Here is a 26,350-nt window from a genome sequence, read left to right as displayed (position 1 = left end):
CTTTGGGTTCATGGACTGTCGAGAGGTGAAGTTACAATGTATTGCCATATTGACATTTTGAGCACAGCCCTAACACACAGGTAAACTGTCTATCACAGGTACACTCACATGCAGGTAGAGTCAAACTAAGGTAACACAGACACAAAGGCAACCTGCATACAGATAAACTGTCAGGTGTGTCTGACGGATTGTGTTCACGACACTATTCTGTGTGTGCATGCGTGCGTGCATGTGTGTGTTTGCTTTTTCAGGGACATCAAGCCAGACAACATCCTGCTCACGGCAGAGGGGCACGTGAGGCTTGGGGACTTTGGTTCCTGCCTGAGGCTGCAGGAGGACGGCATGGTGAGGGGACACAGAGAACACTAACAGAACACTGATAGACTCTGAGTGGCCATGAGTTATAGGATTTCAGTGATGTCACAGTTATGACATCACAAATAAAATCAAGATTATTTTTCAGATTATAAAAGAAACTGTGGGTGGCTGAACACGCACGACTGGAATGGATTTGCAAATAGAACGGATATGGAAACTTTCATGTCTAGAGATTAAATTATCAGCAATGGAAGACATCAACAAGGGTTTGATTTTGCATATCACCAGACATGCAAACAACTGACAGACAAAAGACCAGTGTTTTCTGTGCTGGACCATTTGTCAGCTATGTGAAGAGTGTGCATGTGTTTGCCCTGTGTGGCCCCCCAGGTGCATTCCTCTCTGGCGGTGGGGACGCCAGACTACCTGTCGCCAGAGATCCTGCGGGCGGTGGAGGGGGGAGGGCGCTACGGCCCAGAGTGTGACTGGTGGGCCCTGGGCATCTGCGCCTTTGAGATGCTGTTTGGGACCATGCCCTTCTATGCTGAGTCCATCACCGAAACCTACGCCAAGATCATCCACTTTCAGGTGCGCCGTTCACACCTGCCCACCCTCTCTGTCCCAGGCGTGTTTCAAATGAATACATGTGAGAATCTGTCATGTGAAACACAACATTAAAGAGAGTGTGAGGTAAATGAACCATGCATATACAAAATATTGAAGTGGGTATTGTTGCTCCTGTACTGAGTGAGGCACAAGCTTACTATTTATAGTTTCTCACATGAGCATACTGCATAACCTGCCTGTATTTCACACACCTGAGTATACAACAAATTGGTGTTTCCGGAACCCTTAATGCATACAGATTAATTTATCATTAATAAAGCTAGTCAGTTAGTACTATGGTTACCTTTGGCAGGAGTACTTTCAGTTCTTGGACTTTGAATCATGCATAGACCAACATGATTAGCATTATTTCATGGCTTGTGAGCTAGCTAAATTGCTTATCATTCATGCCTGTGTAACATAGTTAGCACGTTAGCTACCTGTTGCAGAAACACTTTGAGCTCTTGCACACTGAACATTTGTAATCAAGCATTGCACGCTAGTATCATCACAGTTATTATTTGTTCATAATGACATCCATGGCTTCATAACATAGCTAGTAAGGTAGCTCGCTAAGGGTTCATCCATGCCTGCATGGTGTGGTTAAGCATGATGGCTATCTGTTTCAGGAGCACTTTGAGTTCCCAGCATCGGGGCCAGATGTTTCGGCAGAGGCACGCTCCCTTATTAAGGGACTGATCTGCGAGAGGGAGGAACGTCTGGGGGCAGTGGGATTCGGGGATTTTAGGAATCACTGCTTCTTCTCCGGCTTGGAATGGGGCTCTCTGCACCACCACCCCGCCCCCTATCAGCCTGAGGTCACAAACGCCACTGACACCTCCAACTTCGACATGGTGGACGATTGCCTCAGCGAAATGGTACCGGCAGAACTGATAGATGTTTTTTTTCTTTTAATAGATAAGTAGCCCAGGCCCCAAATTATTATTTTTATTATAGACTTTCTGTTTTTTATTATAAATGCAATTTTTTATTTACTTTTTTCTGACAAAGTGTTTTCACATGTTCAGATAAGAAAGTTACATTAAAACATGGCACAGAAAATGACATAGAGAATGACAAAGCAGAATTTAGTCAGGCACCATTCCACCCATTCAGAGTCAATGCAAACACACAGAAAGCCACAATAAGACATATAACCATACACTGTCCTGTAAAGACTTCTGAACGCTTTGATGAGTGTGTGCACTGGTGCGCCTGTGTGTATGTTGCTGAGTTATGTTTGAATTGCCGTGTTTGACATTCTCACAGAACTTGACTATATGTGTGTGTTTGTCCCCGCAGGAGACACTGTGTGACGTGATGGACAGAGCACCTGTGGGGGTTCACCTGGCCTTTGTAGGCTACTCCTACACTGCCACCAGGTAACCTCACATGCATTATCATACTGTCTCCTAAACAAATCAACTGAACAGATTTGTTCATTTCTGAAGTGCTTAATAAAAGGATTAAGCAAGGGTGTTATTTTTTCTTGATTACTCAGGAAATACTGATTTTCAGGCTGTAGATGTCTCTGGGAGCCACTAATATTTGGTTTAATTGCTAAACAGTTTCTCCTGCCATAATCTGTCAATGTGCAGAAACTCCTGATGTGTGTGCTTGCTAAAAACTCAAGTGCCTCTGCCTGTGGTTATAATATTTAGGTCCTGAAAATCAGTATTCTCAGATTAATCAGGCTATTGGGGCATAGCCTAAGCAAAATTAAGCGTGTTTCCTAAACAGGTATTCAGGCCTGCCATGTGTACCAGTGAATCTTGGATATTAGGAGGGGCATCCTTCTGTGACCTGAAAATTGTACATTTGCTTAGGTAAACACACTCACTGGTGGACAAATATACTGGTGCTAGAATTTTGCTTACATTTCTAGTATCTCTGGCTCCTCTAAACAAAGTTGTGGCTTTCATTTGAAAACCTAAAAAATGACAACACTTGTTAAATCAAAAGGTTTCTATGAATTTGCATGAGGTCAACACCATGTAATACTGTTCATCCCTGAACTTGTTTTTTTAACAAGTGCATGAAACTGAAATATAAACAATTGTCTTTGTCCCTGTCACATTCCCCACAGAGAGACAGGTGCTCAAGACCGTAGTCATGACATCATGATGGAGATTGACAACCAGCGAATCAGAGGCCGTGGTAGTCTGCTGTTTCAGGAGAAACTGGTGAGGGCACTGTCTATTACCAAAAAACACGCCTACAATGCACCACTGCAAACCTTTTGAACTCTTGTGCGCTGTTACAGAGTCAGATGTGGCAGCTAACAGAGAGCCTGCCAGCTCAGCTCCCTGCATTGATGGAGCTACCCCTAGTGTTGCAGCAAGGTACTGCAGAGTTCCTGTGCACTGAGGACAACACTGACCAGAGCACAGCACACAATGAAGAACTGCCCAGGTACCAGGCTAATGTGACAGCATGTCCAGAGAACTCTGTTAACTGAAAAAGTGTGTTACTGAGCCCCCATCAATAGAATGGACAGCAAATAGAATATTACTGTTTCCATAATGATGAGACATAAGTTGAAAAATTTTATTCCGGTCTAAAATTGTCCGGTCACCTGATGGCTTCTTGATCTGAACCAGCCATTAGGAAGAATGGGTATACAATAATTCTACTCTATTGTCCATCATTTCTTTAAATCAGTGGGTGCAGTCTCACAGAAACCTTAAAGTAATAGATAATAATAGATAAATAGATAGATCATAGTGTCTGGATATAATAACAAATATCGTCCTTGGTCAGCCCAACTATTTTTCCATGTCTCCACCCAGACGGCTGCAGGAGGTGGAGAGGAGGAATGAGGAGCTGGAGAAAGAGATGGAGAGGCTGAAGGTGGAGGTACAGAGCCTACGGGTCAACAGGGAGGCAGGCGAGTATAATTTTCTCCATCCACCCAGTCACACATTCACTCACCCACTCATTCACTCGTGTACTCACTACCTCATCCTCTCAGTATTTATCATCCAGTCATGGTTCTGCCTTGTAACTCCAACTGTTTTGTTCATGTTTAGTGCATGGATAGTGCAGAATTCCCCCTTAAATAAGGTTAAAAAACTGTGTTTACACATCTCATGATTGGTTCTGGTGAGCTGTGAAACACAGAAATCCACATATCCACAGAAATATTTCATGCTTGCACTCTCCATGGTGAAAATTAGCAGAGGGAAGGCCAGTCTTGTGTTTCCAGATCAGGACTGTCAAACAGAAGTCCTGGAGGGCTGTGTATATTGGTTTGTTTGACTTTTAATCAGTAACCAATGAAAGTCTTGAGGGCTGGATTCTAACACCCATGTTCAAGATAATCCCTGCTCACAGTGAGTGTAAGACCAAAGGCAGAATACAAGCGTTTTTGCAGCTCTTAAAGTTAAAAGAATTCACACGGGCCTCTGCCTGCGTGGGGGGGATATGTTGTTCAGAACACAGTGATAACTTTCATCCCAGAGTAGGCCTGGGATGATGGTACTTCATGTGTAAATTAGAAAAACTGAGGGGGCTTCTAAACTTTGGATACAAGGCTTAACTTTAGCACTATTATAATACTTTACCCATTTACAGCTAATGTGGCACATAATGTTCTGTTGTATACATGCATAATGACACCCATCATCAGGTTTGATACGAATAAAACTCATAGGTATTGTTCCTTAAATGGTTTTGTATGCACTTTTGTAAATCACTCTGAAAATGCTAATATGCTAAAAAAAATGACTAAATGTAATGTAAAGTTCAGCTGCAGTCATTATGATGTGGACCACAGAGTACACATACTGGAGGAGGACAGTCCAGCTTTGGCAGAGTTTTCAAGTGAGCTGGTTGGTGCTTGGCTGAAACTGAATGTGTCTCTTTCCCGAGCACTGCTCTTGCCGGCTTCTGTCCTCTCCATTTCTTTCCATCCCTGTTCATCTCAGAGGATCTAATGGTCTCTCAGTGACACAGTCATGCCTTCACTTCCCACAGTCATGCAGTTCCCTCCACCATATCTGCATGTTATCACACAGCCAGCTACACAGCCTGTCCTGCAGGAGAGCAGTCATCTGTGCAGACAGTGCACTGCGGACACTAGGCTACGCAGTCACGCATCGGGGGCTGCCCTAACCTACCTTTGTCTTCTCTGACCACAGAGCTGAGCGTCTGCCTGTCCCGCCTCTCTTTGCCTGATCACTTCTTGGATCCCACAGGGGATGTAAGCTAACTTCCCACGCACCTTTCTTTGCTCAATTTGCAGCCAATCAGGGCTCAGAGCTGCCCTGGGAGGGTGGTCTCTGTATGCAGACAGTTCTTTGTACCTAGTCAACTAACTAACAGGTTATGAGATGACTTCTCGTTATTTTTTGTTTATGCATGTCTTAACAAGCTATGTGTCGCAGAAAATAGTGTATTTGGTTTATTTCTATTAATATTGATGGTAGTGCACTTATTCAATGATTGTTCTACACAGCTAAATTCTCATTGTTAAATTAATAGTGATGGAGTACATTTTACCCATTTTGAACTCATATAAACTCAGAGTTTAGGTAACACAGAACATCATTCTGCGTTGTTCCTAAAAACAAAATCAGGTCGTATTTATGTCGTTGATCTGCTGGCAAGAAGGTGTGAAGTCAAAATGTCCATCACTGTAGGTTTGAGATGGCTTTCTGAAACTGCTGTCATGGTATGAGGCAATGTAAAGTTTTCAATATAACTTTTGAATGGTCCACTTCCAGTGTACTTGGGTATTACAAGATTTCAACCATGTAGTGTAAGAGTCTGGAGATTGTGGTGCCATTTCTCTATTCCACACTCAGCCTCGGTCTATGCACCACTACTATGCAATACTGATTGTCCATGTGTTTACAGAACTCAGTAGCGCCCCCTGCCTGCCATTACCCACTGGTCATCCCTCTGAACCGGCACCTGCTGCTGTTCCACAGGGTAGGAATATACTGGTGCATTCACTCACCTTTTGTTAAGTCATAAATTACAGTACTTCACCTCATTCTTCCCAGAAGCCAAATTCTTTTTAAAGAATTTCTATAAATTCTTATAGACAGACGCCCAGACATAGTCACAATCACTGATGCATGTGAATAAAATATTTTTTTTGTTCTGCTCAATGATCAAAAGGCCCAGATTAGATTGGATTTATCTATTTCTAACAGCTGAAAGCATTTCTTTGCCCGCCATCCCTCCCTGGCAGGTGCGCTGGCCGCAGGTGAGGTGTGAGGGTTATCTGCTGGTGTGTGCGGCGGGGGCGGAGCTCCAAGCCTGGAGGAGACGGTGCAGTTCTGAGCTCTCCTGATTCTGCAGGTGACAGGTGACACCCAGAGGTCGTTCTTTCCCAGGTCTGAGCGAGCAGTCTCCTCCCCTCCTTACCCCGCTCGCGTTACTCAAAATCCCCCACTCAGCCATCAGGAGCACGGCTGGGAGATGGAGAAGACAGTGGATTGATATAGGAGCATCCGACCTCGCTGTTCTGCATCCTGACACTGAGGGCAGCAGCAGAGAAAGTGAGCAGCCTGTACATGGTCTCTCACGGTAGAGAAGGCGGGAGTTCCACAGTTCCAAACCCTGACTCTCACATCAAAAGCAGTAGGGATGAGAGTGACATAACAAATGCCTTTCCCAAATCACCGTCTTATCAGCAATGAGCTGTCCTCTGGCAGAGCTCCAACTCTCCATTCCTACTGCAGAGGGAGGGGGTGATGACAATGAACCTGGACCTACGGGACTGCACACTGTGGTCTGAGAACCATCACCGCAGGACATGGGACTAGTAGATGCACGGAGGTCACCCAGGGTTCAAATCCTCAAGGCTGAAGATAGGACTGTGTGTTCCAGAATGGGAGCTGTAACCTGTGTGCTGAGGAGCGTGCTCCCTGCTCCCTGTGACACCGGTCCTCCCACCATCATAAGGACTCAGCTTTGCTTTGCCTTATGAATACCATTTCTTGTATTTAGTGCTGTGTGTGTTAGATGAAGAGGACCATATCATTGGTGTCATTTAAAAAACAAACCTTATTACGCCATTTTTTGCATTTTTAAGCATGATCCATAATATAAAACTTGCATCATCAGCTATGCACTGTCAATGTTTCCTGGAGATATGACTGATGAAGTCTCTTTACAAAGCTGTGTTTGATTATAACTTCTCTAATGTAATATAGGAAGAAAACCATTTTTCTCTTTTTCTGAAAAGTTGTCTATTTGGAGAAACTATTTTTTTAAAGACGCCAATGATATCTATGCACAATTTTTAAATCACCTTAAAAAGTACACTCCTACAAAAAAGTGTCCATCAGTGTTCTGGACACTAAAATCAGGCTGACACCCAGAATTCAGTATGTCAGAGAATTATCTGAGAGGGAAGATAAACACTTGAGACAGGCAGACTGGGTTTTCAGTAGGCACAGAAAAATATGTAGCTACACCACAGACTGACTGACCATTGAAGAGAAGGAAAAGCAACTTACAACGGTTCAGCAGGGAGACAGCTGAAAACAAGACCAACATATGGAGACACATGGATAGCTGAGGACTGAAATATCTGGACATTTTATGTCAAAATTTTTCTACAAAAATGAATATGCTGCCATTTATTATAAGTATGTGGACTTTAAATACAGAAGTATATAGTGCCTTCCATAACGTTGGGGATGAGGACATATTTTTTCTTGATTTGGCTTTTTACTCTGCAATTTTAGATTTGTAATTGAAAAATTCACACATGGTTAAAGTGCAGATTCTCAGCTTTTATTAAAGGGTATTTTTATACATTTTGTTTTCACTGTGTAGAAATTACAGAATTTTTTTATATAGCCCTAAGCTTTAGTTTGGGTTAAGGGTATTTACATTCATGTCAGGTGATCTGTATAAAAATTACAGCCCTTTTTATATATAGACTCCCAGATTTTAGGGGACCAAAAGTAATAAATTAACACAAATAACGTTGTCATATTTTGTTCTTGGTTGCAAATCCTTTGTATTCAATGAGTGCCTGAAGTCTACAACTCATAGACCTCACCAGACGATGCTCTGCCAGGCCTGTACTACAGCTATCTTCAGTTCCTGTTTGTTTCTGGGGTGTTTTGTCTTCATTATTATCTTCAACAAGTGAGTGAGAGAGAATATCTGACCAGGGATCACAGAGACACACCACAGCATATTTCCATATAATACTTGGCACTGCATGAGATGTTTACAAGGCAAGTAATAGACATTGAAAGTAGAGTATTTGGAGAAAGGGGATGCAGAGAATGTAAGAAGGGATTTAATTCTGTGGAGTGTAGTGTATGTAACTGTGTATGTGTAAAGCATGAGGGTCCATTTAAAGTGTGCAATAATTTAGTTAGTGCATGACAGGAGCACAAGACTTCTTTTTTTTTTCTTTAACTTTCGGGTAACATAAAAGACATATAATATATTTTAACTTTTGTATTTTTTTGAAAGTTGGCTTATTTTAATACAGAAATATAAATATAAGAGTTTGTTCTTGATCACATGAAGTCACATTTGTTTTGGGGTAAAAACAGATATAACACAAATAAAATATTTATTGTGCAATAAGATGTATGCTGTCTTGGTTCATTTGGAAGAAGTATGTTATTGAGTTTTTCATTTTATTGATGAAACATTCCTATAGATTGACTGCTAAAGCATTATCCTCTGGTAATTTAATTCAAATGTATAAAGTTTACAGAATTTTTTTCAACATAATTTTGTGCAGACTGTAGTATTATGGTACACATGTCTTGTATCATTATTTACTTAATTATGCATCGTTGTAAGAACAAGATGTTCCTCTGGGTGTGGCCTATACTGCGTGAACATCTTAGTTTTAGTCCGGATTCACGTTGACTTTTTCTGTTTTGTTGGCTATCAAACACCCAATTGAGAAACTGTTTAGCTGACAGCGTTAAGTAGGATGCACTTTCTTTAAACCTTAAAAAAACGAGGTGAGGTCAAATTGTAAATTGAGCGATTGAGTGTGAATGCTTTGGGGCGGTAGGACCTCCTTCCTCAGAAAGGCGTGTTTAGGACTCAACTGACTGTCAATCACACCGGCACTGAGCACGTCGCCTGATTATGGCTCACCCGCTGTCCGGCTCCAGTAGCCTACAGCGACTCTGCCTGGGTTTTTAAAGTGCGTTTTAACTGCTAGAGAAGCCAACAAGACATAAAAATGGGAAATACGGTTGTTCGAGATGACTTTGAGTGGGTTTATACAGAGCAGCCCCACTGCAGCAGAAGAAAGCAGATTTTGGGTGAGTTTTTGTTTTAAGTTTAGCCAAAAGGTGAGGAAGGAGTAGGGTAAAGACAGGTGTTCAGCCCAGGTAATAAAAAATGTACGGCCGTTGTTTTGTGGGGATTTGATTTCCAAGCAATTAATTGCGCGACATTCCTGAACTGAACAACTTTAAGCGCAGCTGAACGGATTGTGTCGGGTTATCACAGATTCAGCTGTTGGCTCTTTTTTTGGCGTTATGTCGGTTTCAATAGCTGTCGTTTATTCTGTGAAACCAATTAAAATGTGTATATATTGGCGTATGTGCTATGTAAATAATTCATTATCTTTTTTTAAAGTCTTGGAACTGTTTAGTGGGCTATCATCAGAAGCGAAATCAGTCTCTTTTACGATAATGAATAGTTTACGCTTGTGTTACGCTTATGATGAAGTTGGTTCTACTTTCCAGAATTTACGCTACATCTGTTTATAATAAATAAAATAAATAAATAAATAAACAGCAGTTGTAGGACTACCATGAGAGGACATTCAAAGACCGAGCTGGTGAGCGGCTACGAGTAGAACACTAGATTCGTGTAGCCTGCTCACAGTAGCGCACTGAAATCTAAGAAATCTTGAGCGGTCGAGACTGAAACAGGTGCAGCTACCTGTCGAACAGGTCTTTCGAGTTTACCCCGCCGTATACACCACATTAAGCAGTATACAGAGAAGACATGTGGGTCTCCAAGTTAGGTGAGTTAGGCATTTTGTTTCGTGCATACTCGTGACATGTATGCATTCCTGTATTCCGTACATAAAGGTGCTTTTCATGGTTTGTCTCAATGGTATTTCCCCATTGCTGTCACTGAGGTGTGCACCCCCATTGTCACCTTCCTGTTGGGCTTTGAGTCTTGGGCTTATAAATGTTGAGCTTAAGGAATCGAGTGCGGCATTGAAGCAGTGCCCGTTAACTCTGACTGTGACATTTGCTCTAGGGTTGGGCAGATATCCGGCAACGCCGTGTACCTCTAGGTAAAAATACCGACAGTCATGTTTCAGTTCATTCGAACCCGTTAGTGCGCCGTTTTGTAGTGCAAGCATTAGCCTAATAAGCGTTAATTTAAACCAGGGGTGCCCAGTCTTATCCGAAAAGGGCCGGTGCGTGTGCGGGCTTTTGTTATAGCCCCGCACTAACACATCTGATTCTAATTGCCAAGATCTTGACTGAAGACCATGATTGATTAATTGGTGGAATCTGGTGTTGTAGTACTGGGCTAAAACCAAATCCTGCACCCACATCGGTCCTTTACTGATAAGATCAACACCCCTTATTTAACCCAGTCTTTCTTAATGCTAGCGACGGTCCTGCTGGACGCCCTGCAGTAAAATCTATCTTGAGCTGGTCAAGGTTTTGAAACAGCTGGGGGCTAATGGTTGAGCAACCTAGCACATCTACCAGTTACCAGCTTAAACCAGCTACCTGCACTTACTGGTCTGTTTCACCAGTTATCTGCTCTTGAAGGTTAGATCAGCGTAGACCATAGACTATTTATTTGATCTGTTGATTTTGCTAAACAAATAAAAACAAACAAAAAAAATCCCAAGCTTGTGTGTTTTCAAAAATTTGTTTTTAAAACAGAATAAGAAATGATTGACACTAAGAAGATAAATAGTTACAGAATTTTTTCTCCCATTTGAAACTGAAAAGGGAAGGAAGGAAAACTACTGTTCTGGATGAAGTGAAATTGGTTGTTGACCCACCAAGGGGCACCCATGAAAGAGTCCAGGTATAGAGCAGTCGACAGTGTTTGTTAATTAACTTCCAGTGATGTTCACATGAAATGTAGTGAGGATAAACAGAAGGAAACCTCAATAAACAGTAAGCTGATGAAATGGAGAAACTGGCAAATGAAATGTTTATATCAAATGAATTTCTATAAATGAACCAGAATTAACAACATTAACATAACAATCGCACTAAACAATAAATAATATTCCCAATCAGTATTCAAATCAAGCTTACATCATAAATGACACACAGTGCCATCCAGAAGACTGGGAGTGATAGAGTGAAATTAGTTTTTTTTTTGTTATGTACTTAAAGCAAATTAATTTGAGATCAAAAGATGAATATGAGGCAAAAGTACAGACAATCAACTTTCATTTCATGGTATTTACTTGTGTAGATGTTTTACCATTTTACAGAAACTGTAAAGCTGTTTTATGGCCCACACATGAAGCAGGAAATAACATTTTTCCTTCTGTGTTCTTGGTATCCATTGTTTGGCTTATCACATTGTGCCTATGCAACCACAGTGATTTTTTTTTTATATCTCTGTTATAAATCAGCACTGAGTATAAAGTTATTAACTATTTTAGTCAGACCAGTCTCTGTGCTGTGATTAGATCTAAATCCTGACTGGAATTAAATCTCTAAAATTTAGTTTAATTAAAAAAAGGCATCAATTATATTATAAATGACTTTTTCAAGAATCTTGCTCATGCACTGGTGCCTTACTTTTCATTCTTTCCATTTCTCCATTTTTTCAATCCTCTCCTCTCTCCCACACGTTCTTCGCCTGTACAGCGAAACACCCAGAGATCAAGTCGCTGATGGGCCCGGACCCCCAGCTGAAGTGGGTTGTGACGGCCATGGTTCTGACCCAGGTACTGTGCTGCTTCCTCGTGCAGGCTCTCAGCTGGAAGTGGCTGCTTTTCTGGGCCTACATGTTCGGCGGCTGCATAAACCACTCGCTGACCCTGGCCATCCACGACATTTCCCACAACGTCGCCTTCGGCAACAAGTCGGCCGTGCTCAACCGCCTCTTCGGCATCTTCGCCAACCTGCCCGTGGGGGTCCCGTACTCGGTCAGCTTCAAGAAGTACCACGTGGACCACCACCGCTACCTGGGCGGGGACGGCCTGGACGTGGACATCCCCACCAGGCTGGAGGCCCGGCTCTTCAGCTCGCCCGCTCGCAAGGTGCTGTGGATCATCCTGCAGCCGCTCTTCTATGCCCTGAGGCCCCTGGTGGTCAACCCCAAGCCTGTGTCCCAGCTGGAGCTGCTCAATGTCATCGTGCAGCTGATCTTTGATGCGCTGCTGGTCTGGCTCTGGGGGCCCAAGCCCCTGGTTTATCTGATTGCTGGGTCAGTCCTCTGTATGGGTCTCCACCCGGTCTCTGGCCACTTCATCGCTGAGCACTACATGTACCTGACAGGCATCGAGACGTACTCCTACTACGGACCCCTCAACTACATCACCTTTAATGTGGGCTACCACATGGAGCACCATGACTTTCCCAGCATCCCAGGGAGCCGCCTACCTGAGGTAACTTCCCCTCTTTCTTTGTGACTCTGTACTTCTTTCTGGTAGCCCAGCTAGCTGTTGCACATTGTTGCTGTTGTAATTCTCCGATTTCTTTATACTTCAGTACTAGGAACCTGTTTCTGGTAACCCAGGTAACTCCCACACTGTCACTATGCTTGTCAACTGTTTAATTACATTTCAAAGTAGCCATTTGAGAATTAATTGGCATTTAATTTATGAACTGAAATCAAAATTATGAATTGAAAAATAACTTTCAAAAGACTAAAATCTTTGTGGATTTTAATTCAATCCATTTCCTGAGGTGGCTATTGAAATGGAATTCAAAAACAACTCTGGCTACTTGTAGTCTTCTCATTATTCAGTTACCTCAGTGCTGCTAAACCCTTGCTGGTAACCTATGACATTGGAGGACTCCACAATATTGAGCAAAAATACAACCAATTGGGTGCATTCCGCTACATGAATGTATTTTTCCCTCTGGCTATCAGTTACGCACATCAGTCAAATGACAGTTAGAAAGAACAGGTTAGGAATGAGTATGGAATGGACTGACAATATGTACTGGGAGTGGAGACTAGTTTATCCAGTCACTTCTTTATTGCCATAGTTTTTCAGACAGGAGCGAGCGAGTGAGTAAGTATGTGTGAGTGTGTGTAGAGACGTTCCATTGCTCATGGGGGCCCATTTCTAAATTATATCATGAGACCCCTATCTTTTAACTGCTTCCCCACCAGCCACTTTCCTATATGGGCCTATAGAACACTGGAATTTCAACAGCACCAAGAGCTTAAACAGTAAACGCTCATTTCATGGGCTTTCTGCTAAAATTAGTGCAAGCTAGCTGTAGTATTTCAGCAAAGTTCTCAGAGGCCTGTCAGTGCTATGTTTGTATCAGAGGTTAGCCTAAAAGTGAAGTGCCTGGCTATAGGAACATCAGAATAGTGCAATGTTTAGCTATTTGATTTACTTTCTGGGAGCCGCCTAGGCTAGCTAGCTACTACAAATGGATTTAAATAGAAGTTGGCATCTGTGGTTGTCACAGAAAGGTTAGAGTTCAAGAAAGTACCCGGAGGTGTCATGATGTAGCTGTGAATGGCAAATGCATGGCTGTTTTTAGGGGACCATTAAAATTTTAATAAAATTTTTAATCTTACTTTTAACACATTCTTGTGGGATTTGAGCCCTTTGCTCGTCAGGGCCCGTTTCATTTGAAACTGTTGAAGCTGCCGTGTGTGCGTGCGTGCGTGCGTGCGTGCGTGCGTGCGTGCGTGCGTGCGTGCGTGCGTGCGTGCGTGTGTGTGTGTGTGTACATGTGCGTGAATGCGTTTGTATCTGTCATCAGATACATCCACTGGCAAGCACATGCATGAACATGCACACACATGTCAGGGTGTGTCTTGATCCAAAGTTCAGCGTGTGCGCTGGTGACTGTGTGACAGTGTGTACACACTCCCCTGCTCAGCATATTTTCTGTCCTAGTCACAAACTCCCAATCAAAGACCTGTTATTTTAACACTGCCCCCTCACCTTCCCTCGTTCCACGCCCTGTTTCCTCCTCTCACTTTGCTCTTTGCCTCCGGTTGACACAGATAATGCTTTGTCTCCGGTTACTTCAAACATTATGTCAGTACGGTGTGAATACCTGAATGAATAGGTAAAGAATCAGTTTTCACCTTTCGTTTTCCGTCTCTTTCATAAACACATACCCCATTGACTCTCCGTCCAGGTAAAGAAGATGGCTCCAGAGTTCTACGACAATCTGCCCCAGCACGACTCCTGGATACGGGTACTCTGGGACTTTGTCTTCTGTGAGTCCCTGGGACCATACTCTAGGGTTAAGCGTCACTTTCCGTTGAAAAAGGAGTAAAAGATTGGGTTGTGTGTGTTTCTGTGAGGTTTTTTGTACAATCCCTGAGTCCTGCCCCTTTAATTTCACTGAATAAGGTGTTCTAATCTAAACTGGACTTTATACAAACACGTTTTAAATTTTGGTGGCTTGTCACCAAAATGAAAATTGAAAGAGGTTATACCTTTGCTTGTGAATGTCTATTTACTTAAAATTAATTATAAAAGTGTATTGAAAGTTTAATATGTGAGATCATTAAATTAACTCCCTCATTGGAATCTGACTGATTTGATTTCCTACAAAGTTCCCTATTGTATTACATAGGCTGTGTCCTCAAATGTCTCATTTTCTGTAGATTTAGAATCTAAAATGAATCCCAATTAATTTATTTCCTTTGAAAGAAAGTCTTCACTGTTTTGTATGGCTACAGTTTAATGCAAACAGTTATCTGTAATTTATTCATTTTAAATATAGGGTTTAAAACAAAACGTAATCTGTACAAGAACATTAACATTCTATAAGGAGACACAACCATGATTAGGTCAGCCACTGCTCTGTGAATGTGCACTGAAAGACTAGCACTAGGCACAGAGGAGCAGTGTACAAAACATGCAGTTTACTTTACCTACCTGCTATTCTACACTCCGATACGGCATTATTATTAACAGTCTCAACATGTTAGAAACAATAAATGAAAGGCTAGTCATTTGGGAGACATGAGGGTGACACAAAAAGCCTCAGGTTTTTCTATTACAATAATCTTGTGTTGGTTTAAAGTGTTGGGGTCAAATTGACCCCAAACATTAAAGATGTCATTAAATTTCAACATAATAGGAAGATTAACAAAGTCACAACATTTTATTAACATTTCAAATAATAAGAACAAAAAGACACTGGAGCATACAGTTTGACTGTTTTTCTTTCTTCAAGGTATTATGTTAGCTGTTTAGAAATGTCAGGACGTTATTACATTTGTCTATAGATGTTATTAACATAATATATACATGGGGGCACAACTCCATTCCCCAAAGGCCAGTGTGTGTCCTTGTTTCTCCTCCAATTATTCTGGCTTAAATTCTGAACCTCTGTCAGCACCAATGCTGATTCACTCCTATATTGGACCACAGTAAAAAAATTTCTTCCAAGGATAACATGCAGTCTGCAGCTGTAGCTTATAGCTATAAAGACTGACAGTTCAAATGGATGATGTGTCTAACTGAAGAAGAGTCAGAAATAGGTCATGAAATCCACAGATTGGCCTGTTTTGTGTATTCCTGCTTTCATTACTTTTTTAGTTTACATTTATTTAACCTGATAGTCCCATTACGATGTACACAAAGGGAGTGTGGTCAGGAGGGTTGCTTAATAAATTCAGAAACCTACTCAATAACAGGCATCAGCCAACAGGCAAAGAATGGCAATAAATGCCAAATGTGGGCTTCAACTGTGGGTGGGGTGAAAGTTGAAGTGGTAGGGGCTCAGATTAAGTATCCTGACGTGGGATAGATTACCAGGGGCCCCAGTCTGTGTTTGGTGTGGTTTTGGACATGACTGTGGCTGTGGCTGTGGGCGGCGGCCTGCTCCTGGGCGTGTTTGCGATAGTACCGCCTCAGGGCGGGGCTGCCAGGGTGACACTGGCGCACGTGCAGGAAGTACTCCTCGGGGCGGGTGGAGGTGAAGCCGCAGTCCTCGCAGACGAAGATCTTGGAGCGGCGCTGGCGGTAGGCGTACTGCTGCCGCACGCCGTGGATCTTGCGCAGGTGCGACTCCAGGGAGCAGCGCTGGGTGAAAGCCTTCTCGCACAGCTCGCACCTGTACGGCCGGATACCTGCGGGACAGCCGGGCCGGAAAGGGTCACTCGCCGGGAGTGTGTGGGCGTGTTCGTTCCGCACCTGTCTCCCTGCATGTTGGCGTGCGTCTGTAGGAACCTCGCGAGTGAATTGTCTCGGGGTGTCTGTCCATCTGCCTCTGTCTGTCTGGGGAACGTGCCGCGTGTGCGTGGTGCGTCTCGCTTACCGGTGTGAGTGCGCATGTGCCTCTTGAGGTCAAACGTGTCGTTGAAGCCCTTGCCGCAGAACCTGCAGAGGTGCCTCTTCACCAGGCTGTGGCACTTGAGGTGTCGTGTTAGCATGCGCTGCAGGGGGAACACTTTGTGGCACACGGAGCACTGGAAGTCCCCTGCCCCAGGAGGGGGGCGTGGCTGAGTGAGAGAGGGAGAGGGAGACTGAATGTGAAAAAAAAAAAAAAAAAACTGTGGCGTCAAACCTCAGTCATGGAGGGCCACAGTGCCTGCTGGTTTTTTGTGCGTTTCAGCATTTAGGTTCTTCATATATGTCACTGATTGGCTGAATAGTCCACACACTTTGTTTCAAAGGTTGCCTTAAAAAAACCCTGCAAAAATCTGCAGTACTGCAAGGTACTGACTTTGTGGTCTTTATCAAATGGTAGGCTGGAACATATTGACCATTCTCAGGCAACAGAATTAACACAGTATAATTTTTATCTAGAAAACAATGCTGGGTAAACTGCCTTCCTACCTCTGTTGTTTCCTGTGAACTACAAAGTTATCATCTATGTTCCACTAAGTGGATACATTTTTAATGTTACTAAGGTATTCACAGTTTTTGGAAAAGCTGCATCATCTTCTTATACACCCTGGAAGTGGAGTGAGTTATAAAAAAGGTTGAGACTAGAGAGTTGAGACTAATTTTAAATGTCCTCTTTACAATACCATGACTGAAGTGTGTGTTTGTTTTTTATTGTAGCTAGCTGTAATCTGTGGGTCGCATTAATTCATCGCATGGTGTTATTGAACTGTTGTGTGTTTCTCTTTAGTAATACATTTTTCTCCTGTATTTTATTTCTGTTATCTTGGCCAGGTCTTGCTTGAGGAACATTTTATCTCAAGGGACCTCCTGATTAAAACCTGTTAAAGAAAATGAATTGTAACCCCTGGTGTACAACACAGGGGCCTTCACAAGGGTTTAAACTTGTTAGACCGTAGTTTAAAGGTTGTAGCAGAATTTTGCAAGCCATTTAGTGTGAATGTAGCATTCAAGACAATGCATGTCAAAAATATTTTTCATCTTGGATGCACCCCAGTCTTCATGTCCCTTATAAAAAAGGAAGATACAGCATAGGCTATTCATTATTACAGAATGAGCGTTACTGCCGATAAAGTATGAAACTGTATACTGACCTTTATCCTAGGAGGTGGACAGAGTGCTGTGTCTGGGGGGTACTGGCCCTGACTGAGGTGGGGTCGGTGGGCGGTTAGCATGGAGTGCCAGGTCCGGCCTGCTTGCATCTCTGGATCTGGGGCAGGGGGCAGTACAGCAGGTTCAGGGTGGATAGGAGGGGCAGGAGGTTCAGGGCTGGGCTCTGGAGCTGGCGCAGTTTCTGAGAAAGAGCGGAACAAATAATTGTTTCAACTACAGAACCGTTATTTGATTATTTACTTATTTTTTAGGGACAGGGCTAAAAGTGTTGTTACAACATTTATCAGATACATTGCATTCAGTTTTTAAAATCTAATTGTAAAACGTTTCCCCAGGTATGCTAAGAAAATGAAGTATATTGAGACATGGCAATTCATTTCCTCTTAACCACAACTTAACCACTGAATAAATCATTTTTAAGTGCATTTTTTTCTTGCATACTTTCTTACAAATAGGGATGGAAAAAGAGTCTTCAGCAGCCCTTAGTGAGCTTGTCAAACGTTAACGCTAACGCATGTCAGATTACATGAATGGCTGAGCTAATTAATACGAAAGCTGCCATGAAATCCAGATATGGCCCTCCAGGAATGGAGTTCCCCACCCCTGATCGACTGCACAAAAATGCAATTGCAGACATGGCTTAAAAGTAATCGGAATACCATGGCTATTTATTGTCTAGGTCTACCTGAGGAGCCTTGTTCAAGTATACAGAATGAATGCATATTCAAAGAAGACGTTTAAAGTAGCAACTGTACTAGAACTGCTTTCAACATAAAAATATTAAATGTGACTTAATGATCAATTTATATATGGAATCTTTGTGTCTCTTTTGTGACTTTATTAATCATCGGCTGTAACCTGTACCTTCACAGTTTCATCAACAGGTAATGTACACCGTTAGCAGATTTGTATTTGGACTACTGTAAGTGCAGATTGAACACTTTGTAACTGTAGAGTGCCGCACAATATAAAACGCACAATATAAAACAGTTATCGCACTAAAATATGGCTGTAATGAATTATTAAATATTAAAGAAAAAGGTAACATTTTTATAAGCAGTATATAACCAATGAGTACAAAGCTGAAGAACTTGAGAATTTGAATCACTATGTCCTCCCCAAGCCTGGCTCTTCCTCCTGACTTACCTGTTTGGAGGTCCTCGGCACTCTCTACCTTTTCTGGATCTTTCCATCTCCATCCTCCACACAACCCCTGCTTCTTCTTCACCAGGAAGGAACGGGGCATCCTTGGTTCCTCTGCTCCTCACCTTTGTCTGTGGCACGTGTGTAGCTGTGTATGTGTGCGCTGAGCCTCGCCACTGAAGAACTGACCCCCGTGTTCTGTTGTCTCTCTCTCCGTTTAGTCGCGTTCACGTCTAAAACCAGCGGGTGTCAGTTTACCTCAGACTCCCGTATGCCACCCCCCCCCCACCCCACTACCCAAAAGCTCTGTAAAGAAAATCACAGCCCTCATTTCCCTAGCTCTGCCCCGACAGGGTGCACCTGTACCTGAGCCTGCTTGATCTGCTTTAACTGGTCACCCACTGGTTTGCATGCCAGGCAGTGAGAATCTGGTCCCCCCCTGATTCAAGCAGTGCTCCCATGCAAATGGAGCCCCGGCCACGCCCGTACAGAGTACACGGTTCGAGTAACAGAGGCACACGGACAGACCCACAGCCTGAACTGCTAGTAAAATCATCCTTTCATCAGCCGTTCCAATTGTTTGGAGGGCCCCAGTCACCCAGACACGCATAAAGGCTATTCAAATGTAGAAACAAGGGCACAGCCTTTCTTTACTGTTTACCGTCTGCCTGCATCTCTCAGTGTGGAGGAGCTAACAGGTTTCAACAGCTCTCCTTCCTTTGCCTTTTCAATTTCTTTGGAGACCACAAGGGATGGCTGTTGAAGGGGAAGGATTAACAGGAAATAGGTAAGAGTAATAGTAATAGTACTAGTAATCCCTATTAATAAAGCTCTGTGGATATGCATTTTACAATACTAACCCTTTCCTGGAGACTTAAGGAATATGATACTTCACAGAATTAAGTTAATTCATGCATCAAAAACAATGCCAAGGGTTGGCAGCATTTGCCAAGGGTTGTCAACTTGCTCAAATATAGGCCACAACACGTTGGAGTGTTGCTATTTTAAACTATTGTAATTCCACTTCTTTTACATGATAACCAAATAACAAGCCAAATTGTGTATATTATTCACAAGACTACTATTTAGTAATTAGATTTGCAGCCACCCGCTTTGTTCTCAGTGTGCATCGTAAGAATGAATTGGTGACAGGTAAAATTAGCAGATCACAGAGCAGCAAAGGATGCCCCGCTCTGTTACCAACTCGAGGAACACCCGGCCTTGTTTGTGGTGCTGCCAGGTCCATCCGGCCAGCCGGGGGTGGGGGTGGAGTGAGGGCACAGCGGTGGTGTCTAGGCAAATATTTATAGAGGTCAAATGAAGATCAGCCAGCTCTTCTCTTTTCAGTCAGATGATGCATTCACCATACAATATCACTAGTGCATGGTTTTATGGCAGGCTGGCCAATTACATCCCAGGAGGGTTAGGGTGTATTCAAATGTTTCTTTTTGCAAATTACCCTGCCTTCGTCAGCTGATCTTTGCACTCTGTTCACTAATGACAGTTCACTCATAGAATGGACCAGGCTAAAATGGCTGATATAGGGACACAAAACAGTTATCAACTCTGATTAATGAGCTTATCAATACATGTTTCTCACATTACGCATATTATTTCTATTGTGCTAATTACATTATTCAGAGCAGAAATGGTAATGAAGTCCACTAACGTATACAGCCCCCCATTGCCCACCTTTGGTTAACAGCTATGTCATGGAGCGTACCGTAAACAATTTAGGAAAAAGGGAGGAGGTAGCACAGGCCATGGTAAAAAAACAGGAGCCTAATGAGGGTACTATCTGATCCTGTCTCACAGGCCTGCTGTAGCTGTTTGCAAATGCATGCCTGCATCTTGCAGCAGAAACATCAACATGGTGAGTAGAACAGACATCGCAGGGAGACGTCTGGTCCCCTGGGGAGAACTGGAAAATCCCTAACACTCTTTACAGCACATGTAGTTTCCACAACAGTTTATATACATCTAGAACAATGGCTCATCTGTTTAGCATAATCCAGGTTTCCTTTTGTCCTAGACTAACTGAGAAATGTGCCTATTACAAACCAATAGATAATGACAAATAGCAAGCAGCCTAAGCATTTCAAACTGGCATTTGAACTCTCATTCTAATATGTCAATGTATGCAACAAGGGACACTGGAAGAGTGGACTATTAATTTAAATGGTCTTTTATCCCATGATCCAACAAGGGTTATACTTTTCTTTAAACATTTTTTTGCAAAACTACATATCAAAATCCCACTGATATACAATGTAAAGAGAAGAGCCTGCTGAGGTGCTCACAAAGTAAAAGTCTTCTTTGTGTGAGGGTGGAAAATTAAGTCTTTATTTAATGTGTGTATGTAAACAAGTTACAAAAGAGGGATTCCAACCTTTCAACCTTTCAATCTCAGTCAGTTGACACCAGTCAGTGTCTGCACACAGGCACAGTGCACCTGATTTGCATAGGTAGATGTGCCTGGCCAATTTTTGCCTGAGGAAACAGGCAGTGCGTTTGACTGTTAAATATTCCTCTTTTGTACTATCAACCACACCTTATGAAAAGATTATAAAGAGAAGAGGCAGTGAATGGCTCACTGAGGAAAACCGTTTATTATATCCAGTTTACAGCCTGCCCAACATGGACTGATTGAATAGATGTGATTGGATAACAAGATATACAATAATGGACATACATTTAATCGTTTAAACAGAATGCAGGAAACGCTGGTTAAGTAAAATATTATTGTAATATTCTCATGAAGAGGTGTGAATAGGCTGAGACTGGACAATTTCCAAATGATATCTGAATGCATGATATCCATTTTTGGTGTAGTGAAGCTTGTAGGATATAAGAATCTTTTTTTAGATATGACTCCCAAAGAGTTGCAGAGGTTACAAGAAGCCTTGAAGTGATCATTGCGAGCGACCTCCAGCAAATCTGTTGTAGAAGACAGGGGTTTTAATACATTAGCCAGGACCCTTGATTCATGCTACAGAATCCCAAGCTACAAATGTTTGATGGAGGGTATAATTGCAGACAATTATAAAGACTGTAAATACAAGGTAAGGGGGACTTTGCAACCTGCAAACAGTGTGGTTCTCACAACAGACATGTGCAAAGTCCCAGTGCAAGAGACAAATTTGACTATGCCCTGTCATTTATTTCATTGATGTTTGGGCAAATGCAGGAGTTTGTTTCAGATACCTGTGGATTCTATGGACAGCATACAGCTGACAACATACGTTTAGAGTCAATAATAATAATAATAATAATAATAATAATAATAACAGATTAATAAGGCATAACTCAGAAGGCGGTAGTAGTTGTCACAGGCAACAGTGCAAATGTGGTTTCTGCAGGGCACAAAGTTTGAGTGGAAGCACTACCTTTGTTTCGCCCACACCTTAAACTTGGTGATAAAATATATGAAAGCTGTTCCTGAAGTTGTCCAGCTCCTGGAATAATGCAGTGGCATTGTATCCTTTCATCACCGAAGCACAAGAGCCACAGAGAAGCACAAACTCATTCAAAAGCTGCTGAAGGTGGCAAACACAAACTGATTGAGTCAGTAGAAACATGGTGGAATTTGATATTACACATGGTGGAGGGACTCTATAAGCAGAGGGAATGAGGTAACACAGCCCTCTGTCTACTTGAGAAGACTGCCCTGTGCTGAAGCAATGAAGAGCTATCCATGATCCACCTAACCACTGAGGACCCTGAGATCCTTTGAAGAGGTAACATAGGATGTTGTATTCAAAAACATGTTACTGCCCACATTACTCCAAACAATCCTTTAATGTCATTTTAAAAAATCTAGAAATTTACAGATAAATCACAGAGTAAGTTTTCCATTTTTAAATATATTTTGTTATGATTTAAGATTTGCAATGCATGAAAAACTGTCCCAGCCCTGATCTCAGAGGTGTTATGGTCATTTATTTATATACATCAATGTTTTTTGAGAATATTTTCCATTTGAATAAAAAAAATAATAATAAAAGACATTTTAAATATTGTTTTACACAGTCTATAAGCTATATTAACAGACTTCAATTAAAAATGTTTTACACAAAATTTTATGTTGGTGGTGTTACAGCAATAGAAACCCGTTTAAAAAGCACAGTAGTTCTTTAAACTACTTCCTGTCTGAAAAGGCCAGAGGAAGAGAAACTACCATTGATGGCACATGGTGAGTGACACCTCAGTTACACTTACATTTGACCAAAATGTGTCACATTTGCATTACATCAGTGGTGTTACTTTAGTAAAAATTAACTTATTTTAAATTTTAAGTTTAACTTATATAGAATTATTTGTTGTTTCCACGTGTTCTGTGACTTAGTGAAACTCCGATGGCTATGGACTCCATTTTAGGAAAAAGTCAATTTTCTGCTATTTTATCAGAAGTGTTTCTGCCTTTTGGGTAACACCACTGACATATCAGTAATAAAAAGACCAACAAATGAACTGTTGGTACACATTGGTCTTATAAAGTCCATAACCTTCTCCTGTTTTATCACTTTTGTCAGGTTTGGCCAAATTAAGTGCCGCTGAAAAGCAGTGTCATTATGGACAGCAAAGAGATGCTGATCCAGTTTTCGGGGCTGTGCATGTGCAGAAATTTTATTTTTCTGATTTCTATCTGCTGTCCATCATGTCTCGCCAGAAAGGCTTCTGAAAAACAACGTAAAACTTTTTGAGGCAAGTCACAGAAAAGGAGCTCCAGATGGGACAGGTGGATCTTTATAAAGGAGTACAGACGCTTGTCAGAGGGAAAATACTTGCTAAATGCGAAGTTCTTATTTCACAAATTGAAAGATTATGCTTCATCAGTGAAAAAGTTGAATGATCACAACGATCAAGGTGACAGTGAAGATCCACCAGGTGGTGACCACCCAGTCAGGTTCCCTAAAATTCAGGCACATCAGCTACCTTTGTACGGCAAGTGAAGGCATGTCCGACCGCCCATGCTGCACACTTCATGTAGTGACATTCACACACAAAAAAAATGGCTTGGCCATCAGCCTAGCAACCTTTCCATCCTCAACTCAACAGTCCCTACTGGAGGTAATCGAAAGCCAGTACAGTGGAGAGTGGTGCATAATAAATCATGATGAGCAGCCTCATCATGGGATAATACTTGATGTGGAGTAATACAATGTCAAAATTAATGGGAATGGGAATAACAAGTTTTTTGGTTAAGCCTCAGAAAGGACATCAGCTGGTATGGAGATGAATAGCGTATTACTGAGTCACTGGCCTTGAACAAAAGATCTGTCCAGATCTAGAGTGACATTAGCAGTACATAGAGAACCACTTCAAGGATATAAGTACTGTCCATGGCTTAGCACGGATGAACTGATGAAAAGAAAGGGAAGGGCGAGAGACCACTCAAATGCACTTAGTCTCTTTAAGGGCATATGCAATTTAAATAAAATAAGGCTTTACATTAAAATATTTTTCTGCATATTTTCTATTTTATAGAAGGTGTCCCTTGGAATGTGATTGCATGGCATGTGGAAATCAGACTCAAAATGCATAATTGCCCTCAGATTCTGGATGCCAGCCGACAACAAAACCTGACACTGACCTTTAATGGGACACACTGGCAAGTAAGTTAAGGAACTGTTCAAATAAAAAGAAAACTGTTCTTTGAGCTGTCAAACCAGAATACTATTTGGTGGAAAGTTAGATGTTTTTTATATGTTGTCTTTTCTTATATTTGTACATTCGTCTTTGGACTAAAGTGGCTTACATTTTTCAATTAGTGTTGTTAAGTATCATTCTTTATCCTAAAGATCGGTAAAAACAGTGGTTTGTCTGAGTTTTCTGTATTTCCACTTGCATGTGTTTACAACTTCATATAATGGAGGCTTTAGCAAAAGACTACCAGGATATTTTAGCATAATGAGCTAAATACAATAAAGTACGAAAACAAGGAAGTACAGTAACTTCTTCCAAAGGACAATTTGGATGAAAACGAACAAAACTAGTGGGTATCAACAGAATTTCAGGTAGTTTCAGGTAAAGGGATCCTGCTTTAATTAGCTTCCTGTTGTATTTAGTATTTCTTTAACTTTGAATTATTACCTTTGCATTTGTCATAAAATTGCTGTAGGAAGACTTTTGGGTTAAAAAAGCAGGTTGGAAAAATGCATAGCTTTAATTACGTCAGAGACCAGACATGCAAGTCATGTATACCTTTAAAATATGTGGGCGCCCTCTGGTGGTATTTAATAAAAATGTCCTTGAAGTATCCTCTAGAGGGCGAACTTGCATTGTGTTACATGGAACCTGAACCCCAACAGATGTTCCACATAAGTTTGCTTAAAAGAATAGTTTTCTTTCGCGGGGTTCTATTTATATGCCGCTAATGCCGTACTGCACCATCTCGTACACGCACGCACACACACACCTCCATGACATCTAGCTACAGCAAGGACCACAATGGAAATAACTCTTGTGACTTTTTTGTGTTATCCTTGATGCTCTTTTAATTGTACATGTACGTTGGTGTTTGCAACCATGTAATTGTCCTTTTAAAGTGAATCGTCAAATAAATAAACTAAACTAAAAATAATTTGGGGGTTCTATTCTTTCAGTTAAAGTGTATGTTTTCAATTGTCCCAGACATTTCTTTGTGTGATGAAGGATATTTTGGAAATTTACAGGACTTTCTGATGACTTGGCAGCTTTACAATGGTCAGTATGGGGCACGCAAGGATTTGTGGTCTAAAACCAAGCATACACTTCGGACAACTCCAAAACAGCTTTTAAAGCAACATTGTTCCCCCAGAGATTGTAATGTGCATGTGCATGTTACCTGATTATTCCTCTATGTTTAAAACTATGTTTAATCTTATTTTCAGTTTGAACTATTTCCTATGCTGCAATCAAGAAAAGAAACACTGACACTATAAATTGATATTTTAATCAGCTTAATCCAAATGCATCTCTATCAGTCATTGTAAAGCCAGCTGGTCATCAGGAATTTTTTGAATTATCAAAAAAAAAGAAATCCTTCATTGAACATAAAAAACTGGACCACGATTGAATACACTAAAATTTAAATAATCTCAAAAACCCCAGAAAGGGAACAATCATTGAAAGACTCCAACCTAATAGTTTCCCACAGCTATGACAGACCATCATTGTTAATTTAAATTGTGAAATTCTCACTGATATTAAAAGATAGCTAGATTTTTAATGCAACCCCAATCCACATGTTAATACATACTTTTTTGCAGTAAGAGTGAAGAGTTTCAAATCATCTGTGTTTCAGGTCCTCATAAATCTATACCCAGTTTCTACAGTAAATATAATCATTCAGATGACCCCATGCATGCAAATGATGATGCTACACAAGTCTTGTCCAGTTATCCCAAACATAACCTTAAATGAATTGGGATACAGGAGGGTTCTATAGGCACAACTATCATATTCCTGTGTTTGTTAAAATTGGCTACAAAACGGATATCTCTTTGAGACATTGTTCAGCAACCACCTCTTAAATCAAGCAACCCATCTATGTGCAGTCCAGTATCTTCACTGCAGATCCAAATCTCTCTCTCTCTCTCTCTCTGCCAGCTATGCAGGAAATAGAAACTATGAGAAAATTGCAGAACAGAAGAGTGAAAACCTCAAACTATACTGCTGACAATCCAT

General features: G+C 41.6%; 3 protein-coding genes across 7 annotated transcripts in view; 2 read left to right on the top strand and 1 right to left on the bottom strand.

Moving 5' to 3' along the window:
- Positions 1-8,489, top strand: part of LOC135263528 (myotonin-protein kinase-like) — a 28,306-nt gene extending 19,817 nt beyond the window's left edge. For 2 of the 3 annotated variants that reach the window (XM_064351665.1, XM_064351666.1), the window contains exons 6-15: positions 252-345; positions 709-906; positions 1,554-1,802; positions 2,227-2,306; positions 3,011-3,107; positions 3,188-3,336; positions 3,714-3,811; positions 5,064-5,125; positions 5,782-5,856; positions 6,122-8,489. In XM_064351665.1, coding sequence (XP_064207735.1) covers positions 252-345; positions 709-906; positions 1,554-1,802; positions 2,227-2,306; positions 3,011-3,107; positions 3,188-3,336; positions 3,714-3,811; positions 5,064-5,125; positions 5,782-5,856; positions 6,122-6,223 — 1,204 coding nt within the window. In that variant the 3' untranslated portion in view covers positions 6,224-8,489. The remainder of the gene's footprint in view (positions 1-251; positions 346-708; positions 907-1,553; positions 1,803-2,226; positions 2,307-3,010; positions 3,108-3,187; positions 3,337-3,713; positions 3,812-5,063; positions 5,126-5,781; positions 5,857-6,121) is intronic. The other variant, XM_064351667.1, reaches the window with a different exon arrangement.
- A 435-nt stretch (positions 8,490-8,924) lies between these two features.
- Positions 8,925-14,599, top strand: LOC135263527 (sphingolipid delta(4)-desaturase/C4-monooxygenase DES2-like). Of its 3 annotated transcripts, none has more exons than XM_064351664.1 (3): positions 8,925-9,185; positions 11,837-12,475; positions 14,202-14,599. In XM_064351664.1, exons 1-3 carry the CDS (start codon positions 9,126-9,128, stop codon positions 14,340-14,342), a joined length of 840 nt encoding a protein of 279 aa, XP_064207734.1. In that variant the 5' UTR covers positions 8,925-9,125; the 3' UTR covers positions 14,343-14,599. The 3 variants fall into 3 exon arrangements, with proteins under 3 accessions (XP_064207734.1, XP_064207732.1, XP_064207733.1); XM_064351662.1 differs by having other exon boundaries at positions 8,928-9,185; positions 11,733-12,475; XM_064351663.1 differs by lacking the exon at positions 8,925-9,185 and adding an exon at positions 9,865-9,898 and having other exon boundaries at positions 11,733-12,475.
- A 1,200-nt stretch (positions 14,600-15,799) lies between these two features.
- On the bottom strand, positions 15,800-18,785 carry zgc:171929 (uncharacterized protein LOC100124596 homolog). The gene is made up of 4 exons (XM_064349575.1): positions 18,686-18,785; positions 17,521-17,720; positions 16,338-16,521; positions 15,800-16,149 (listed from the first exon to the last, which is right to left on the bottom strand). The coding sequence occupies exons 1-4, from the start codon at positions 18,783-18,785 to the stop codon at positions 15,800-15,802; spliced, it is 834 nt and encodes a 277-aa protein (XP_064205645.1).
- Positions 18,786-26,350: the final 7,565 nt, after the last annotated feature.

Source organism: Anguilla rostrata, chromosome 9 (genome assembly GCF_018555375.3).
Source record: "Anguilla rostrata isolate EN2019 chromosome 9, ASM1855537v3, whole genome shotgun sequence".
Classification (NCBI taxonomy): domain Eukaryota; kingdom Metazoa; phylum Chordata; class Actinopteri; order Anguilliformes; family Anguillidae; genus Anguilla; species Anguilla rostrata.
The sequence above is the reverse complement of the archived record's forward strand: the minus strand, read 5'-3'. Positions and strand labels throughout refer to the sequence as shown.

Coding starts and splice junctions, on each gene's coding strand:
- LOC135263527 (XM_064351662.1), top strand. CDS start 9,104: ATGGGAAATACGGTTGTTCGAGATGACTTTGAGTGGGTTTATACAGAG. Junction 9,186..11,732: donor CAGAAGAAAGCAGATTTTGG/GTGAGTTTTTGT, acceptor TCGCCTGTACAG/CGAAACACCCAGAGATCAAG. Junction 12,476..14,201: donor CAGGGAGCCGCCTACCTGAG/GTAACTTCCCCT, acceptor CTCTCCGTCCAG/GTAAAGAAGATGGCTCCAGA.
- zgc:171929 (XM_064349575.1), bottom strand. CDS start 18,785: ATGCCCCGTTCCTTCCTGGTGAAGAAGAAGCAGGGGTTGTGTGGAGGA. Junction 17,721..18,685: donor TGCCGAGGACCTCCAAACAG/GTAAGTCAGGAG, acceptor GCTCTTTCTCAG/AAACTGCGCCAGCTCCAGAG. Junction 16,150..16,337: donor GCACATGCGCACTCACACCG/GTAAGCGAGACG, acceptor GCTGTCCCGCAG/GTATCCGGCCGTACAGGTGC.